Source organism: Cottoperca gobio, chromosome 22 (assembly GCF_900634415.1).
Source record: "Cottoperca gobio chromosome 22, fCotGob3.1, whole genome shotgun sequence".
Lineage (NCBI taxonomy): Eukaryota > Metazoa > Chordata > Actinopteri > Perciformes > Bovichtidae > Cottoperca > Cottoperca gobio.
This window is the reverse complement of record NC_041376.1, coordinates 13,616,606-13,635,980: the sequence shown is the minus strand read 5'-3', so window position 1 is coordinate 13,635,980 and position 19,375 is coordinate 13,616,606. Positions and strand designations below refer to the sequence as shown.

At 41.8% G+C, this 19,375-nt stretch overlaps 1 protein-coding gene across 3 annotated transcripts in view; it reads left to right on the top strand.

Moving 5' to 3' along the window:
• col12a1a (collagen, type XII, alpha 1a) overlaps positions 1-19,375 on the top strand; it is a 53,734-nt gene that overhangs the window by 2,732 nt on the left and 31,627 nt on the right. For all 3 annotated transcript variants that reach the window (XM_029460202.1, XM_029460201.1, XM_029460203.1), the window contains exons 3-22: positions 2,405-2,521; positions 2,634-2,777; positions 3,377-3,430; positions 4,703-4,966; positions 5,068-5,232; positions 5,475-5,648; positions 5,827-6,117; positions 6,237-6,839; positions 7,647-7,925; positions 8,010-8,285; positions 8,369-8,641; positions 13,186-13,455; positions 15,016-15,282; positions 15,529-15,721; positions 15,819-15,943; positions 17,532-17,681; positions 17,770-17,889; positions 18,014-18,178; positions 18,285-18,431; positions 18,998-19,137. In XM_029460202.1, coding sequence (XP_029316062.1) covers positions 2,405-2,521; positions 2,634-2,777; positions 3,377-3,430; positions 4,703-4,966; positions 5,068-5,232; positions 5,475-5,648; positions 5,827-6,117; positions 6,237-6,839; positions 7,647-7,925; positions 8,010-8,285; positions 8,369-8,641; positions 13,186-13,455; positions 15,016-15,282; positions 15,529-15,721; positions 15,819-15,943; positions 17,532-17,681; positions 17,770-17,889; positions 18,014-18,178; positions 18,285-18,431; positions 18,998-19,137 — 4,217 coding nt within the window. The remainder of the gene's footprint in view (positions 1-2,404; positions 2,522-2,633; positions 2,778-3,376; positions 3,431-4,702; positions 4,967-5,067; positions 5,233-5,474; positions 5,649-5,826; positions 6,118-6,236; positions 6,840-7,646; positions 7,926-8,009; positions 8,286-8,368; positions 8,642-13,185; positions 13,456-15,015; positions 15,283-15,528; positions 15,722-15,818; positions 15,944-17,531; positions 17,682-17,769; positions 17,890-18,013; positions 18,179-18,284; positions 18,432-18,997; positions 19,138-19,375) is intronic.

The following is a 19,375-nucleotide window of genomic DNA, read 5'->3' as shown; positions in this document are numbered from 1 at the left end:
AATGGCAAATATGGAAATATGGTATGGAAACCCTCTGATTTTTTTCCCTTGAAAGCACTCTGGCAGCGTGAGAGGAGTCTAACGTCGACTCTCACATATCTCCACCAACGGAATGGAAAGATGAAATACGAGAATAGCAAATTAATCCTCAGACAGCACAAAGACAAAGAGCCTTTCTAGGGCTTCTTTGCGGGCATTCGCAAAAACGCTGCGTTGCAATACATATGGAAAGTTAATATGCAGTAATGTTTAATGTTAGCACATGTTGTGGAATTACTTTGGCATCTGTCCTGCCTCTTTGGGAGAGTCGGTGTTCTTTCCTCCTCTTCTTGGTCTCTCCTCCTGGCAGTAGCTCAGGCCAGGATAGCTGGCTGGAGACTGAGGTTACTAACAGAACAGTAGCCAGACTCCGGCCCCTGGGAGCCAGAGGTGTCCTTTATTAGGAGCTGATGGGACAGAGATCCATATAACAAAAGCAACCACAAGTTCCAAATAACCAGAGGTTGTTAGTTTGACAAAACATATGGTCGAAGAAATTGTAACAAATTGAAATGACATGCTCATGCAACGAACAAACGTGGGATCCCCCCGCCTAAAACAATCCACATATCCACATTTTTCAATCTACAAGCCATCGCTACTTGCTACCTACCCCCCACTCCTACACCCACACCCACACACACTTCCATAACCCTTACCATGCGGTGTTGGAGATGAGTACTCACGGAGAAAACAGGTGGAACGCGGCCCATCGGGGTCCCTTGAGTTGATAAGTCAGGTTGGTGATCCTCAAATCCCAGTTTTTAATTATTTGGTGGGCTCCTGTTTGTCATCTGCCTGTGCATTCAGTGTGTCCCAAGCTATGACTTCCTCCTCACAGTGTATTTTACAATGATATTCTTGCCTCTCATGGCACTCTTACTTTACTTTACAGCTAGCATGAACTCACAAGGCAAAGCTCTTTGCTGATGCCTTACAGTCCAATGCATGCTCACTTACCTAACATCACCCCATCATGGTATGCTACCACTGTGGATAAATGAAGGCTTGGCTTAGCACAAGTCAGTGCAATTTACGTCACACTAACCTCATTAACATCTCACAATATTAATTTCTATTGATCATTAGTCATTGTGTAAATATGAAGATTATTTGTCTTTGAAAAGTCATTTGTTAACTTCACTAATTGAGCTGAGTCGCATGAAGCAAGAATTTAGCTTAGCTTATTATCTAATGAATGAAGTAGTTAAGACACACATTTAAAACTAACATTTTTTAAATGACAATGGATAACTTTGTTAATAAAAATGGAAACAACTCAAACTTTTATGCATGTAAATAACACATACTAAATGTTAGCACACAGTTCTTTGACTGGGTACTTACGTAGAAGCTGTAAAAAAGAATATCATTTTAAAATATGTTTGTCATCTCTGTCTGTGTGGTCCCAACTGTACGTGGAAACTACCGTCCAGTCAATCAAAGTTGTTGAGCCAAACAACTTTCTCATGTACATCATGCATGAAGCTGTGATCAAGTCAGCTCGATGTAAAGAGCCTTGTGAGCCTTGTGGCCTTGTCCCACTGTATATGTTTTCCTATATTTATTTTGATGTACACACTTTCTCTATTACAGTACATCTGATCCGTCTCTAGATTGTCTACAGTAATTGTGTTCTCTCTTGACGAATGCATTACGCTGCCAATGAAAAAGTACACAACGGTCTCCGGCGACGAATTGTGTATTCTTTTTAAAAGGTTTGCAATGGATGTGTGCCACTCACTTGTGCAAAGAGTTTTAACCGAATCAAACCACTTTACCTCTTTGAAATATGTTTATATACAATGTGTATATATAACATATGGTGTTTAATTTTGTCAAGAGTTACTTCAACAACTATATGGCAACCTTAATTCCATTGTATAATCAGTAACTGTTGTATTTTTGTAATGCTGGGATCAACTCCATCGTAAAAGCAGTTTAGTATGAGGTTGAGGCATGCGTTGTATTGACTGCACTCAGCATGTGTTGGATGGTTCACTCAATGTTTGCACTTTGGTAGAGTCTGCGTGGAGTCGTGCACATGTTGCGTATGCCAGTGCTTGAGTTGCTGGCCTCCTCGGTTGAGCAACTCAAACAAATGCCATTTTACTCCAAAATGGCTTCTCACACTTTTTTCAATGTTGTCACATATTCTTTACTTGTCATCCTCACAAATGGACGTCAGTGCTATGTGTCTGTCCCCAACAACGAACAAGCCCACTTCAGTCATGAAGTGTTTGTCGTTGGGATCAATGTGAATGCTTTTTAAAAAACGTCTAACTTTGATTTGATCATAAATATAATCATATTTACATATGTTTTATTTGTTGAGATTTAACATTGTGTCACCTCTTATTTGCAGTGGAACCCCCCTCAGACTTGAAATTTAAAATTCTCAATGAGAATACAGTGGAAATGTCATGGACAAGACCCTCGTCAAGCATAGAGGGCTTCAGACTACAAGTTATATCAGATGCAGGTCAGTATGGGAGTCAGGACTTGCAGTACGTTGGAGATCTGAACCCTGACTGTGTATACACACAGTCTATACACACACAACAGTTGATTTACTCTTTAATTCCCTCTCCTAGATGAACCATCCAGAGACTTTACGCTTGATGCATATGCCACGGTGACCAAAATCACTGACCTGACTCCTGACTTGGACTATTCGGTGTCCATAAACTCCTATTATGGGCCAGATGAGAGTATTCCCATCTTTGGACAACTGACTAGTAAGAACATTCTTCACAGAGGGTTCATTTAGATAGTTTGGAAAAATGTACAACTTAAAATGTTCAATTGAAAAATGGAAGTGAACAATTACTCTTACCACAAGACACAAGCACTAGCATGAGTGCAATGTTACAGTCATTGTAAGCACAAAAGGTACGCTTGTATCTAGAGATTTCTCTTTAAATACTGTCAATAAACGTTTCCATTGCCTTCTTATTCATTATACTGTATATGCAGATTTTCACTTGTGTGACATTAAGAATAAAAGATGAGAGGGATGTTCACTAATATCAGACTATCCAGACAGACAGACAACAAAGGAATAGAAGTAGATATTTCCCTTTAATAAGAGTATAACTTATTCCATGTAGCATTTTCATCTAGCTAATTGAGACCTAAGAAAGTAGGGAGAAATCACATCTGTTTACTGACTCTTGAATTGCTCTCTGTTTATAGTTAATGCAGCATAACGCTGTGTGTTTGTGTAAATGTGGTTTTGACCAGCTTATATGATGTGTTGATTCTCTTGCCTGTGAAAAAGCCCACAGTGAGGTAGGCACTATGCGGTGCTAACTCACCTAGTGTTTCTGTGTTTCAGTCCAGTCCAGTAACACCACCGGACGAGTCAGGAAGCCACAGTCAAATGCAATCAGTGAGTATGTTTACTGCAGTGTCAACCAAAATCTAAATAGGGCTTGTCCTTCATGAGGCTTTCCAGATTTAAAAAAATATATTTTCTTCTCTTCATGACTGTCATCAAAATATTTTTTCCCAAGGAATAATTTGGTCAGGCGTACATTTTACCTTCTGTTGGGGTTGTCACTGGGTAAGCAGACAGGGACTGGGAGGGCACACATTGATTCCTATAATTGAAACCAGTCAACACATCAAGAACAAAGGAAAGAAAAGGCTTGACGCTAGGAGACATGGGTTCTGTTATGAGTCAGTGAGTGGAGGGGAGCAGGAGGGGGTTGTCAAGCAATGACGTATTCATTGTGCCACATGGAGGCCAGTGCTGTCCCTTAAACTGTTACAATATATGGCAGTTCTTAATATGATATCCCCTTGTCAAACTGTCTTCTGCTCATATTGTGAGACCAATCTGTGTGAATTTACAGAAGGACATGCTCACTTTCCACCCCCACCTGTTGATTCTTCTGGAAACTATACCCACACTTCCAGATTCTCCTAAACCCTTGATCATGGTTAAGCACTCAGAAATAGCTCTTTCTCAACCACCCAAAGAGTTTGACTAGACCCTACTTTGATGCCATCATTTTCAAAATTGGGACAGGGAGTTTTGAGAAAACATGCCCTTTTAAGAATGATTCTCATGAGATATGACGAACATACTTCAGAGTCAACGAGACCTTAGAGAAATGAGGATTAAAGTCTATCTACATAAGCCCTGCCAATTGTATCAATAGAGACATCTCAAGTGTTCCAGTGAATTCCATCAATGATTTAAAGCCCCGTAGGATTTGAAAGTATAAAGTGAATATTTCTGGTGGAACCTCTGCTAAATGTTTAGTCTATAAAGCCCCATTTTTGCCTCTGTCTGCCGGAATGACTATACCAGCCCACTGTTTGGCACTGGCTAATATTTCCTTTGATGTCAGAATGCATATCTCTGAGCCATCCAACTAACTGTCATGGATTTGATTTTGCTTAGACAGACAGGAGAAGAAATGAGCCAGTGTAAGAATATTGTTCCAAGGCCCAGCTGAGGCTGCCATACCGTTATTGGCACGTCTGGCCTAGATATTGGTTAAATTTGAGACATACAGTAAAGGATGTGATTTTTCTGCATTTTAAGTTTTTACAAGTTTTTACTTTCCTAATCTGACACAATCAAAACCTGCTATATTCTTTTTTAATGGTCCTATTCCTGACTGACTTATATTTCTCCACTCTCTTTCCCCAGAGTGTTCGGTCAGTGCATTAGCGGATTTGGTTTTTCTGGTGGACGGTTCATGGAGTGTGGGCAGAGAAAACTTTAAACACATCCGTAGTTTCATCGCCGCCTTGGCAGGGGCCTTTGACATTGGCGCAGAAAAGACCCGGGTGGCCGTGGTTCAGTACAGTACAGACACTCGCACAGAGTTCCCCCTCACCCGATATGAGAGAAGAGGAGACCTGCTCCAAGCCATCAACTCCCTGCCATACAAAGGGGGAAATACTATGACAGGTAAGGTGTTTATTCCAGAAGGAGGTACAGAGATGTAAAGGTGTGCATTTCTTAATTTTTTTACTTAAATTAAAGTTAAACATACACATTTCTATCTTAAGGTGATGCCATAGATTACCTGCTGCAAAACGTCTTTACGGAAGCAGCTGGATCCAGGAAAGGTTTTCCTAAGGTAGCCATGATCATCACTGATGGAAAATCCCAGGACCCAGTGGAGGAGTATGCTAAAAGGCTTAGGAACATTGGAGTGGAAGTATTTGTCCTAGGTATGGTTTATTATTCAGTGTTTTGTTAAATAGTGCTCTCCCATGTGAAAGTCTGTCTGTTCTTGGAAACCGTATGATTTTCCATTGATTTGTCATTTCCATTTTTGACTTGGTAAAAACCAAGTACTGTTGATCTTTCTAACATATGCAATACTCTAAAACCGTCAACATTCTTTCACATCTGTATTGCAGCCCTGAGTAAAGAACATATGAGCTGATGTCGTTCACATGTTCCCCCTCAGGTATCAAAGGAGCAGATGAGGATGAACTCAAGGAAATGGCCTCCACACCTCACAACAAACATGTGTACAATGTTCCCAACTTTGACATGATCCAAGAGGTACAGAAAAGTATTATCACAGAGGTGTGCTCCGGTGTTGACGAGCAGCTCGGCTCTCTCGTCAGCGGGGAAGAAAGTAAGTTAAAATATCTTCATCAAATGTGTTACATTATATTGGGTTCTATAATTTTGACATGAAAATGTCCTAATAGGAAGTTTTGTCATTGTTAATTCACAGCCCAACAAACATTTTGATGCTGAATACATCTAGAAAGCTCATTTAATAATACATTTCCTGCATTTCTTCCCCTTAGTGGTGGAGCCAGCTTCTAACCTGCAGGTCACAGAAATTGCATCTAAATCAATGAGAGTAACATGGGATTCCTCCCTGGGGGAAATCACAGGCTACAAGCTCAACCTAAACCCCATGCTATCTGGAATGAAACGCCAAGAGCTGTACATTGGGCCCACCCAGACATCCATCAATGTCCGTGACCTTTCCCCTGAGACTGAGTATGAGATCAGCCTGTTTGCCCTCAAAGGTCTTACTCCCAGTGAAGCCATCATGGCAATGGAGAAGACCCAGCCTGTCAAGGTGTCAACTGGTAAGATTATTTGTTGTGCATGTCATCCTTCCTTGACTATTCCTTGAATAGTTACCTTGTTTCATCGTGGAAGCCATACAAGGCCTTTAATAAACCCATTATTTTCTGTCTTTTGGCAGAGTGCTCTCTGGGAGTGGATGTGCAGGCTGATGTGGTCATACTGGTTGACGGCTCTTACAGTATCGGATTACAAAACTTTGCCAAAGTCCGTGCTTTCTTGGAGGTTCTGGTCAATTCATTTGACATTGGACCCAGCAAGGTTCAGCTTAGCTTGGTCCAGTACAGTCGCGATCCACACACTGAGTTTGCCCTCAACACCCACCATGACATCAGTACAGTTGTCAAAGCTGTGCGCACTTTCCCCTACCGTGGAGGCTCTACTAACACTGGCAGGGCTATGACATATGTGAGAGAGAAGATCTATATCCCTAACCGTGGAGCGAGACAGAATGTCCCCCGCGTCGTGGTCCTGATCACAGATGGAAAGTCATCAGACTCGTTTAAGGATGCGGCCACAGGCCTGAGGAATATTGATGCAGAGATCTTTGCAGTTGGTGTCAAGGATGCAGTGAGGTCAGAGCTGGAGGCCATTGCTAATCAACCATCAGACACTCATGTCTATGAGGTGGAGGACTTTGATGCCTTCCAGAGGATCTCAAAGGAGCTGACTCAGTCCATCTGTCTAAGGATTGAACAGGAACTGCTTAACATCAAAAAGAGAAGTAAGTAGGAGGGTAGAATATCTATAACCCAATAACTATGCCCATGAGTTTAGCTACATTTTTGGATGACTACTATTTGTTCACTTCAGTATGGTAGAACCTACCATGTTGGTCCATACTGTCCTTATTAGACAATGTAACATCTGACTGTCAGTTGTCCCAGTCTTCAAGAGTTAGGGTAATGGCAAGGAGCCAATGCAATATAGCCAGAGAGAAAAGGTGAACCATTGCAGTATAATACTGTTTAAATTGCTGTGAATTTAATCAATTCATTTGACCAAAGTCTGCCAATAAAACCACAAAACCACATACATACTTATTGAATGAGTGCTATCACACCATTTGTATCACTTACTGTTTACAACACTTACAACAGCGCTATTTCGACTTGACCAATGCAAAAGGCTACCCCAGTATAGCTTTGGCTGTTCCACCCAGTGGTAGAATGACACCACACCGCACACTTTGCTTATTGATACTGAAGCCTGTAGTCCTTAAACTCACAAAACTTAGTTTGTATAGCATTCAACGCTTGGCAACTTTACATTATTTCTAACCTTGTTAGCTGAACAGGGTTACAACAACGCTTTGATTTTCATTGCTGCCAGTAATTAAAGGTAATGCCCATGGCTGAGTCATGTGCAGAGAGGAGAAAGGAATAAAATATATAGTAGCCCCATAAATCTTTATTTATGGTTATGGTATAATATGTTAATGGTAGTACTAATTTGAAACCTTTACATGATTTACTCCTGTGCACTGCCTTTTAATGACAAACATTCATAACAAGTAACCTTTTATTTTCAGGTCTGCTTCCACCCAGAGACTTGGCGTTTTCTGAGATTAATTCCAGAAGCTTCCGTGCAACCTGGGAAGCTCCTTCTGCCATTGTCATGTCTTACCTGGTGCGTTTCCGCAAGGCTGAAGACGTCACTGGAGACTACATTTCCATGGCAGTGCCTGGTGATACCACCACTGCCGTTCTGCCTCACCTATTCCCCCTCACCGCCTACGAGGTCAACGTCTTTGCTCAGTATGAGAAAGGAGACAGTTTCCCTTTAACTGACGAAGAGACCACTCTAGAAGGTAAAAGATTTACTTGGACCTCACCCAATGCTGTGATAGTCAAAATGAGAATATTTTTTATCTAAAATATTCTTTCCTTTTCAGAGCAAGGGAGTGTACGGAATCTACGAGTTACTGAGGAGACAACCAACAGTTTCAGGGTCTCATGGCAATCTGCTCCAGGTTCGGTGATCAGGTATCATCTGTCCTATGTCCCAATGAGTGGCACTGGGGAAATACTGGAGACCCAAACCAATGGACCGGACACTACCATAGTTCTCCATGAGCTTTTCCCCATTACCACCTACCGTGTGTCAGTGTCTGCTGAGTATGCTACAGGCGTAGGGAACGAGATGCAAGTGGATGGAACCACTAAAGAAGGTGAGTCAGGAAAACTATGTTTATTTTTGCAAACAGAAACTTTGGTTTGATTTAGTGTCTGATCCATTTTTCTTTGCTTTCAGTCCGTGGATCTCCTCGTGACCTTCGCGTCTTTAACGAGACCATATCTACAATGAAACTGGCATGGGAAGCTGCTCCAGGAAATGTCCTTCAGTACCGCATTGCCTTCAAACCTGCCGAGGGCGGTGACAGGAAGGAGATATCCGTCAAGGGAGATACTACCCAGGCTCTTCTGAAGAACCTCCAACCAGCCACTGAATATGAGCTGTTTGTTAGTGCTCGCTACTCTTCTGGTTCGGGTGATCCTCTTCTGGGCACAGGAACCACCTTAGAAGGTAAGAGAGAATGTCCCATTGCTAATGTAGGTAGATGGTAGAATTATTTCTACAGCAAATGTGTGACAGAAATGTGAAGCGTGCTTTGTGGCTGTGGTCTCAGCAAGTTGGTAGTGCTAAATTTATGACATTCTGCATGATGTAAAACTACTGAAATTAGTTCAGTTGTCTACCTCCAAGTACCGCCAAGAATCCACCATCTGGTATTTCTTACATCATTTCTCACATCAGAGTTAAGGAACTTTTACTTTACAAGGTTGGTTGAGTATATGGGCCGTGGTTAAAGGGGAAAAGACAGGAATGTGGCACTTGATGTAATTCTTTTGGCATATAGAGTCTAGGTTAGGGTGGCTTTGCCGCCCATGAAGACATTGAGATGGAAATGGGTGGGGGAAGCTTGTAAACCTAGAGAATTTATGAAATGGCTTGGAACAGACTCTGACAGTCATATGCCTGCTGGGTAATACCTTTACATCTTGACCTGGCTCATACATATAATGTATATGTGGAATATTTGATCATTATGTCATCTTTTTTATGTGGAATTAAGGATTGGCCATCTTAAATTCAGTACATCTGACAAGGTTCATCATACTCTTAACTGAAGATGATACAAACCTGTGTTGGTGCATCTTAGATCTATAGAAGATCTGTAGAAGACACAACAGCGGGCAGGTCTTCTGTTGATGCAGAGTAGGAAGAGAGATTGTTTTAATGTCACAACACAGGAAAGGCAGTCCAAAGGATTTTTTTTTAAGAGAGATGGGGGGAGGTCCTAGCTCTGGGGGGACAAAACAACAATCAAGGTACTGTATCCCACAGAGGAGAATATCTCTGGCTTTCAGTTAGTTCCCATTATGGCTGCTTAACCGGCAAACTGTATGAAATCAGAAGAGCATACCTGGCCATGTATTCAATTATAGTGAGGAGTTAGCCCCACTATGCTGTACTGTATGGAATGGTCCTTCGTAGCCTGGGCTGTGCATTGGAATGATAATCCGAAAGCACCAATACTAAAGAACTGTTACTTTGTTTTATAGTTATTTTTTGTGTTCGAAAATGAAAACAGCACAGTGTCTGTCTTTTATCATGTCCATACATAGCTCAACCTCAAATGGACTCCTCTTTGAAAACACTTTCAGCCCACGGACACATCAAAGCTATCCTAATAATCATAACAGCAAGAGTGGAGTTCTTGTTCCTTGATGTTCCCTCCTTATACTCTTGGCAGTAGTGAGGTCCTCAGTGCCTGGCGTGTCCCTACTTAACAGGGACATTTATTGCAGACCACATGAATCTGTGCACTAGGTTGAGTAAAAGGTCTTTGGCTCATACTGTGTCCTATAGAAGTTTTTTAACCATGAATTTAAATAATGCATGTTTGTGTACATTTGGATGGAAGACATGTTTGTTTTGCTGTGTTTTCCTCTATTCCCACATTGACCAAAGGGCTTGGTTTTGATCATACAGTTAGTTTCTACATGTCAAATATGTGCTGTCATCAACCATACACCCCCACAGGAAAAAGTTCCATGACAAAGCCATTTGTTTAGACAGCTTTATTAAGCTGTCATGACGTCAGGAGACCTCAACACTGATCTCATTGTTTGGAGTGCCACTCACTTTGAGTGACCCTCTGTGAAGTCCATGTAGGCGAGAACTGGAAGAGAGTGGCTTGCACAAAGTCATCCCTTGTGGCTAACTGTGAATGGTAGCCAATACAGAAGCCTTGAGTAGGACAGAATTAAAACATCCTGAAATGACTCAGAAGGAGGACAAAGAAGGTGTCATAGAAATGCTTAGATGAACATCCCAAATGTGGATATTATACACAAACATGGTTAAATTATTTACTTAAGAAGAGGGAGTTTTATCCAGCATGTGGAAGACGTTACCTAAGAGGACCTTGAAAGTTGTGTGAATTGTCTGTTCTTCTTCCCCCAGGGTGGAGCAATAGACAGGCAGAGACAGAGAGAGAGGATTAGTGAAAAATTATAAAAAGCTCAGCCCATTCCTAAGGGGTCATACTGTAAGTTCAGCCCCTGAAGCAGCCATTGTACCAATACCTTAATAATTAACCTCTTGCATGACAAAGCAAATGTTTTCACATGTGGATTCTTTTTTTTACTATCTTTAACTTGGAGCTCAGCACAATAGCATATGAAATGGTAGCATCTTGGTTTGATTTCCTCTTACATTGATGCCTTTGGGAACGTTTAGGCAGTGCCAAACTCTTTCAGTGATGCCTCCAGACTGTTTTTCTCCAACACTCTAAAGGTCCTTTTGAGGTAATAAGCCAGAGACAGCTAACCGTTGGCACATAGACACTGAAGGCTTCAGGTTGGTGGCTCAGATGTATGTTTTAGTGAACCAAGAGCAACAAGGGAGTAAGGGATGTTTGAATTGAGGTCCCAGTGCTGAGATGGCACTTTGAAAGAACGATTTGTTTCCTGCAGTGATGTTGGAGAGAATACTAAATCTGATCTAGCTGGGGCTTTTAACTCAGTGTCTGACTACCCAATGCAATGGTTGTGAATCAAGATGTTTATTGGCCTCATGGATTAAGGGATCCAACAGCCATAAAAACATTTATTTTGTATAATTATATAAAAGCATAAGCCAGTAGTGTTTCTCGTACATTTTGTTTGCCTGCTGGCATTTGTTTCAAGTGCTGTCATTTATATTTTCAAGTTTTAGACATCTTTGGCTGCAGATGTGAAGGTTATGTCAGCACATGCCCTGCAGGAAATCTCTTACATGTTCGTCAATTGTGTCATATGTGGTTGCCCAGAGAAGTGGGTGAGGCTTTAATTTGCATTTGTGATCTGGTCTTTGTCTAAGGTTGTAATTTGAGAGTTCTCTTCTTCTTGAAAGGTGGGATGCAGTATGAGGGGTTGAGAAAGATCCAGAATGTTTTCATTAGTATTAAACAATATTGTTTTTGTTTTTTTATTGTATTTCCATTATATTTAGTTGTTTATATAGATAGAAGACTCTGTAATTCTTCTTTTTAACCAACCATGTAGCTATATCTAAAAATACTGGTTGTAACTGAACATAAAATAAAATAATTGACAAATAATACATTGATATTGTGTAAATGTATATATTACATGCAAGCCAAAGTTTTTTTTCTAGGTCTGTGGACCATGTCTTTCATGTATGTGGGCTTTGCTCCCAGGAGTGGCCCCTTCTCTTTAGCTTGTCTTCGAGTACTGATGAAAAGTGAGCCACTGTCTGCAGAAGTCATTATCTTGTGATTCTTTTGCCCTTGGTTCACACACAGCCGGAAAAGTTCACGTTCATCCTTTGCCTTTGGCAAGGATAACCCTTTTGATGGAATGATCCAAGTATTTATAAGTGGCCCACACTGTTTTCATGGTCCTCCAAAATCTGGAACTCTTCATTAGTTTGTGGTCGTTGCCATTACTCTTCATATCTGGCCTCCGCTTTTAAATTGAAGATCACTCTTCTTGGCAGGCAGGGCTGCTGCTGTTATTTCTGTTCAGATCAGTTTCCAATTCATCTGAAATAGATGGATGCTGAGAAGGACTTATAGGGTGATAGATATAGTGGCTGCCTTTTTCTGCTATACAGTTGCTTAACATTTCCACATTATCATGCATTACACTTGCATCTCGTTCTTTGCATTCGGCTTTTTTTGTTTGATGAATGGGGTTTGAGAGAGACCACCCAGCTGCACTGCTCTGCCTGTGATTATAATGCTATTAGGTGCTGGCATGTAGGGGCTTAGGGGCTTGATTCAAGATCAGGATCCCGGAGGTTGTGTGGGTGGCTATATGTGGCAGCGTATCCTCATGTGGTTGATACAGCTCCTTTCTATGGCAGCCAGACCTGAGTGTTGAGTCCATGTCAATATGGGCATCCCTCTCAGCCAAGCATGTGCTGGCTGCCCAATACAAAACGCCACCACAAAATTCCCTCCTCTGTATTTCTGTGCCTTTCTCCTTTCATGATGGTCTCTCAAGAAAAGTGAGTGGAGGGGCGAAAGGGAGAGCGTAACATCTGCAATTTTAGCAAACACACTTTTGTGGATCGGGTTTCCTCTGTTTCGATGGAAAATTAAAGTGCAGCCTGGAGAGGCGCTGAGGAAATGTGATTTATGATTAGTTTTGCAGAGATTTTTCCAGCAGTTTCTGATTATGAAGGGAGAAAATCAGGTTGTTCAGGGGTTAAAGCAGAGACAGATGAGTTATTGTTCATGGTTTATCGCTAGGGTTCTTAGTTTTGTCCATTTTGTGTCTTGCTCACTTCCTCAATATCCGTATATATGCATTAGAAATCAACACCACCTGAACAAAGCCATCACTGGGCTGGAACTCCCTAAAGCCTTTTTGTACCTTAGCACTAACACTGCCATCTTAGTTCAATTATTATGCATCGGAGCAACTCAAAACAAAGAAAAATCTGAGGAAATTCTTTAGGTAAACAAAAGTAAAGCTGGAGTGCTACTTATTTTCCATTTCCATATCCATTACGCACAGGCTTTTTTTCTAATGCTGTTCCTCTTCATTCATCCACAGAGCTTGGTTCACCCAGAGACTTGGTGACCAAAGACGTCACTGACACCAGTTTCGCTGTGTCTTGGGCCGCGGCCCCCGGTAATGTTCGTCAGTACCGGATCAGGTGGAAGTCCCTGTTCACTGAAGAGGCTGGGGAAAAGACGATACCAGGAGACACCACAGCCACAGTCCTGGAGGGTCTCACCCCAGAGACACGCTATCAGGTCTCTGTGTTTGCTCGCTATGGCCATGGAGAGGGGCAGCCATTGGTTGGAGAGGAAACCACGGATAGTAAGTTGATTACTTTACAAGCATGAACTTTTTCACCAACCACTTATATCCTTCTCTTCTCTCCTCTTTTCTACATCTGCTCGCTTCTTTTTATGTTTCTTTCTTTTTCTGGGGTATTTTTCCAATGCTTTCCCTCTCTCTTTTGTTTTTCCCTCTTCTGAGTTTCTGAACCTTTCGTTTTAGGATTACCTAGAGAGTGTGATGCTAAGGCGATTGTGATTTAACTTGATGACCTTATAAGCCATAAAAGCTCAATGACCACAAAGGGACAGTCGTACATTTTTCTCCCCATGTGTAACTGTTAAGAAGATCATTTTTAAAGTCATGAATGCAGGTCTAGCTGTTCTTGTCATAAACACATTTTAAGCTTTATAGTTTCAAACGCCTGTAAAGTTAGAGATATAATTCAGATGATCACTTAAAAATATGGGGCAGCAATGCGGGTTTTAAAAACAAAAGATCCAGGAAATACAGTTTGACTGTACGCTCCATTTTTGGGTGCTATGTAGGAATACTTTACTTACTGTTGTGCTCATTCTATTGAGCTAAGAGATACCGTCATAGCTATTGGCATTCGCCGGGCCATCAAGAATATAGAGCATTCACATGCACATCTTTAAGACTGTGCGTGTGTGTTATATGTTCGTACTGAGGTGACGTAATGTCCAGGACACCTGCACCCGGTTTTCATGGGAGATGCAGTACAGAGAGACACTGGCCTCTCCCTTGTTAGACTACACTCACGCTTGGATGAGAAAAGCACATTGAGCGGAAAATCGCACCAGTTGGGAGGGAATTTGTCTGCCAGTTAGTGAAATGGAATGTGCTCAAGGAAAAAATATTTCCAACCATCATTACTGTTTATTGATTCTGGCAAGCAAGAAACGTGGCATTACACACCGAATACAACCTTTGTAAACTAAAATGTTCACTTTTGCTCATTCCTTCCTTCGCTCCGCACCCACTATCTGTTTCTCCATTTTCTCGTGCTACACAAATCAACGGACTCTTTGGGCTCTTTTTTTTCCGTTAATAAAAGTCCTCCCTCTGAAGTAGAGCATTCTAAATATTTTCCTCAGCTCGTTTCGAGGCCGCTGACAATTCACACTTGCCCTTTCTGCTCTGGAAATAAATAACACTCCATGGAGCACAATGGAAAATGAGAACTATGGTTTTGCTCAAATTCTCAAAGACATCTATGTTTGGCTGCCCAAGCCGGCAACTAAACATGATCAATCATGTAAATTCGGGCCTGTTTAATGTATACTTCTAAAAATGAAATATTTGGGTAGGTTTGTGTCCACACGCCTGTGGAAACTGAGCAGATATCCAGATGAAAGACTGTGTGGTAGCCAAGCGTGTCACTGTTTAGTTTACTTACCAGCAGGAAAGCCATGCTGCTTATATTTCCAAAGGTATAGCTGGAGAAAATACGTGGTTAAACACACATTTAGCACAGATTCCCACCTGAACAAGGCCCAAAGTCTACATTTTCCCTCAGACCATCCATTCATCATCTCTCCTCTTTTAACCTTTGTTTCTCTTTTCCCTTCCTTGCAGTCTCGACCGCTGGCAGAACGATTGTTGTCTCTGAGGAGACGGAGAAGAGTATGAAGGTGGATTGGCAACCGGCACCTGGAAACGTACTCAACTACCGCGTTACCTACAAACCGAAGTCAGGAGGGCGCCAGCTTGCAGCCAAGGTGCCCGGTGGCACCACCTTTACTGTCTTGAGACGCCTTACCCCCCTCACCACCTACGACATCACTGTTCTGCCGGTGTACCGTTCCGGAGAAGGCAAAGCAAGGCAAGGGGAAGGAACAACACGTACGTTGGTTTATCATTCACTAAACCACAAATGTTGCTCTTTCTATTGCCATGTTTAGGAAAAGCTTGATTATCCATTAAAAACTAATCATAACCGTCTCATACTAAATGACTAAAGCAAAATAACAGTACCCTTTTGTTCTTCATCATCATCATCATTATAAAGCACTTACATTACTTAGTTTAGAATATTTCATCTTTCAGTTTCTCATTTAGCAAATGTACGTATTTCTCTTTTCTCCCTAGTGTCACCTTATAAAGGTCCTAGGAACCTCCAGACTTCAGAGCCTGCCAAGACCAGTTTCCGTGTGACCTGGGACCATGCTCCTGGCGCTGTGAAGGGCTACAAAGTCACTTTCCACCCTATAGGCGAAGACATTGACCTGGGACAACTTCTGGTTGGTCCCTATGACAACACTGTGGTGCTAGAGGAGCTGAGGTATGGCTGATTTCTCATTTTCAATCTCATGGAACAATATTCTCCAGTATAGCATGTAGAAAGAAATCTGAAATTATATGTATTTTTTATTCTCCAGAGCGGGTACCAAATACACAGTGAATGTGTTTGGTATGTTTGATGGAGGTGAGAGTATGCCATTGGCTGGAGAGGAGAGAACCACTCTCATGGATGCACCTGAGCCTCCTCCTTATGAGGCATCAGGTAAAGTAATCAATCATTCACTCCTAAACAACATATCAATAATAATAAAACTGTCCCTTATCATCAAAGGAATAACATTAAACACATGTTTTAGGCTTAAACTAAGTAGAACACGAACAACTGAAATGGTTTAAGTCATTCTGTTACTAAGCCTGTCATCACCTTGAAGGCAGTGTCTCCAGTATGTTATGTCTCTGGGCAGCAACAGTCAAACATTGGAGACTGTATCACATAGTACATTTTTGCTTAGGAAAAATACGCTCTAAACCCATGCCCCATAAAAGCTGAAGAGTTTCCCTAAATGCCTTTCCTCAAAGCTAATTGTTTCACGAAATAACAGATGTAATGGCTACTCCATCTGTCGGCCCGTTCCTCGCTTTCTTCATTGTGACACTTTGGGCTTCCGCTTTTTTATTTCCAGTCCAAGTACAGGCCAGTGTAGATTCGAGCCATACGCGTATGATCTGTTTGCAGTTATAACATGTTTTTACTACCTCTTGAGTCAGAGCGAGGCAGGCAGTAAGAGTGAGAAGAAGGAAAAATGTTGTGTCTGCAGGCTGGGTACTAATAAGGAGGCAGACGCAAGTTCAGTGACAGCTACAGAAGATTTGAACAGGTGAGAGAATCACGCTCTCCACTGAACCATGTATTGACAACGGGCCAGTTCTCAACAAGCCTCTGGAGCTTGAGGGCAAAGAAAGTTTTAGGTGTGGCGAAAGTAAGTAACCAAAAATTATTTTAAAATCACAGTAGAACATAAATTATTACCGCAATTTACCTTTACATAATTTCCCCACTTTGGCCTTTTTATCCCAGCCAACAGATAGTCAGCAGGCTCAGATATTATTCCTTCTTCTTTTTGTCGATATACCTTTCGAGTACCTACTTGTTGGAGATACAGTATGAGCAGCCATGTTTTTGCACCTCTGCATTCTTTCTCTGTATTCTCTACATTGCTGTTGGTATACGCTTGACAGCTGGTTGTCAGTCATGGGGCCTGGGTTTGGGGTTTCTGTGTGAACAAAACAATCTGTAAATCAAACATGTAACCTGTTTTCAGTTGCAGACAGTGGCAGTTAGTGCAACATCTGCAGCCTTCTTTTAGGTACCAAGGATTGGATGCCTTCCTTGTCATCACACAGGTGTTTGGAAAATCTGAATATTACCTTGCTGCTCTGGAGGGCACAGTAATCTATCCAATGGAGGCCTTTGATATGTCAAGGGCCACTATGGGTGTGCTCTCCTGATTTGCCCCTGGATCCCGTGGATCTGAAAAGAACAAACAAGAGAAATACTGCCTCGACACGCCACAAGACAAGAAGATAATAATTACAACACCTGGAAAATAAAAGTTGTCTGATAAAATAACTGAAAAGATGAAATGTTTTATTACTTGCTTGTGAATATGTTGTTTGTTTGTCACCTCTCCTTCTTTCCTTTTATTCTCACACCTCTATGAGCACCTCTTTTATTACAATTCACGACACATACTATTGTGTATACATAACAGTTGGACATGGACTTGTGTCAAGTCATTTTATACTTTCAACTTCGGTCCAATTGTGACACTGAAATATTACCCTCTCAGGTGTGATGTGTAAGACCAAAGCACAGGCTGACATTGTGCTGCTGGTGGATGGCTCCTGGAGTATTGGACGTCTCAACTTCAAGACCATTCGTGCCTTCATCTCCCGTATGGTGGGAGTCTTTGACATTGGCCCTGAAAGGGTCCAAATTGGTGGGTCTCCTCAGAATACACATTACATTTGACTGGTTATTACTAAGAGGTCACTCGACATAGGTATAACCTTTTTTGGTGTCTTCAGGTCTTGCTCAGTACAGTGGAGATCCAAAGACTGAATGGCACTTGGATGCTCATGCAACCCGGGACTCTCTCCTGGATGCTGTGTCTAACCTGCCCTACAAAGGAGGAAACACCTTGACTGGTACTTTGATCTATTTATTCCATGTTTTGCTTGTGGGAGCGGTTCTACTTCAATAAACAGAGTAGTAAATTTTTTATTGTGTGAATATCAGGATGAAAAATAAACATCCATGTCTTCATTGCAGGTCTGGCTTTGAACTACCTCCTTCAGAACAATTTCAAAGAGAACGTTGGGATGCGACCCAAATCCAGAAAGATCGGTGTGTTGATCACTGATGGCAAATCCCAGGACGATGTCATCTTCAACTCTCAGAGCTTGCGCGATCAGGGCATTGAGCTCTACGCCATCGGTAAGGGAAAATCATTTTTGTTTGCGTGCACACACTCAATGTATGAAGTGCAGCTGTCACATGTATCAAAGTGCTAATCACTACTGTCTTCCTTATTGCTCTTTAGGTGTGAAGAATGCTGATGAGAACGAGTTGAGGTCCATTGCCACTGATCCAGATAGTATTCACATGTACAACGTGGCTGACTTCTCCTTCCTGTTGGACATCGTTGACAACCTTACTGATAACCTCTGTAACAGTGTCAAGGGGCCAGGTATGTATGAGTTATAGCAAAACAACTGACTGATCACGCAAAGGAATCACTGAGGAACAGTACATTGGTTTTGCAAGGACAGACACCTTGTACTAAAAAATAATAACCACATATAACTTCACCAACTGCTTCATTCCCAGACATTTAAGACGCTGTATAAATATAGTGTATAGCATCCCACACCCACAGACAGCTACATGTCTGGCCCACCATGGAAAGCAACACTAGAAACAAAGAACCATCCAAGCTCTTGAAACGATAGCAGATCTATTATTTTCTTTTTCCTCTAATATTCTCTCTGACTCCCTGGAATAGGAAATTGTCAGCTCGTTAATCAAATTAAAGAGCTGCTATTGGATACTGTAGGGGAACTCCTTGGAGAGGATGTGGCTTTATAGTCTCAATAAGTACTGTGGCATGTATACAGTTCTGTTGGGACTTGTTGCTAAATGCACATGCTTTTATCTGTTGCCACATTTAGTTTGTCACCCGCTCCTTAATGTTATAATGTTTACTGTGATGGCCCAGATTGCAGTTTTCGTCTTTTTATGCTTACACCTGAATAGGAGGTGCACCCGATGCTCCCACTGACCTGGTGACATCAGAGGTGACTCACCATTCCTTCCGAGCCACCTGGACCGCCCCAGAAAGCCCGGCGGAGAAGTACCGTGTGGAGTACATGACTGTGTCTGGACGGCCACAACAGGTATACCTGCCACATACAGAACAGTACAATAATGCACAACAACGCTAAAAATGAGTGTAGCGCATCTCCCTGTGCAGGTGTTGAGGGGAATATTGGCTTTAATTTGTTCTGTTTGTGAAACTAATGGAAAACTCCACTCAAAATGTCTATTTCCAGCCTCCTGTTTGTGTTGGCCTCTCGCTGTTTGGGAGTCTAATTACAAAATGATCTGACACTGGGCTAGGAAACAAAAACACAC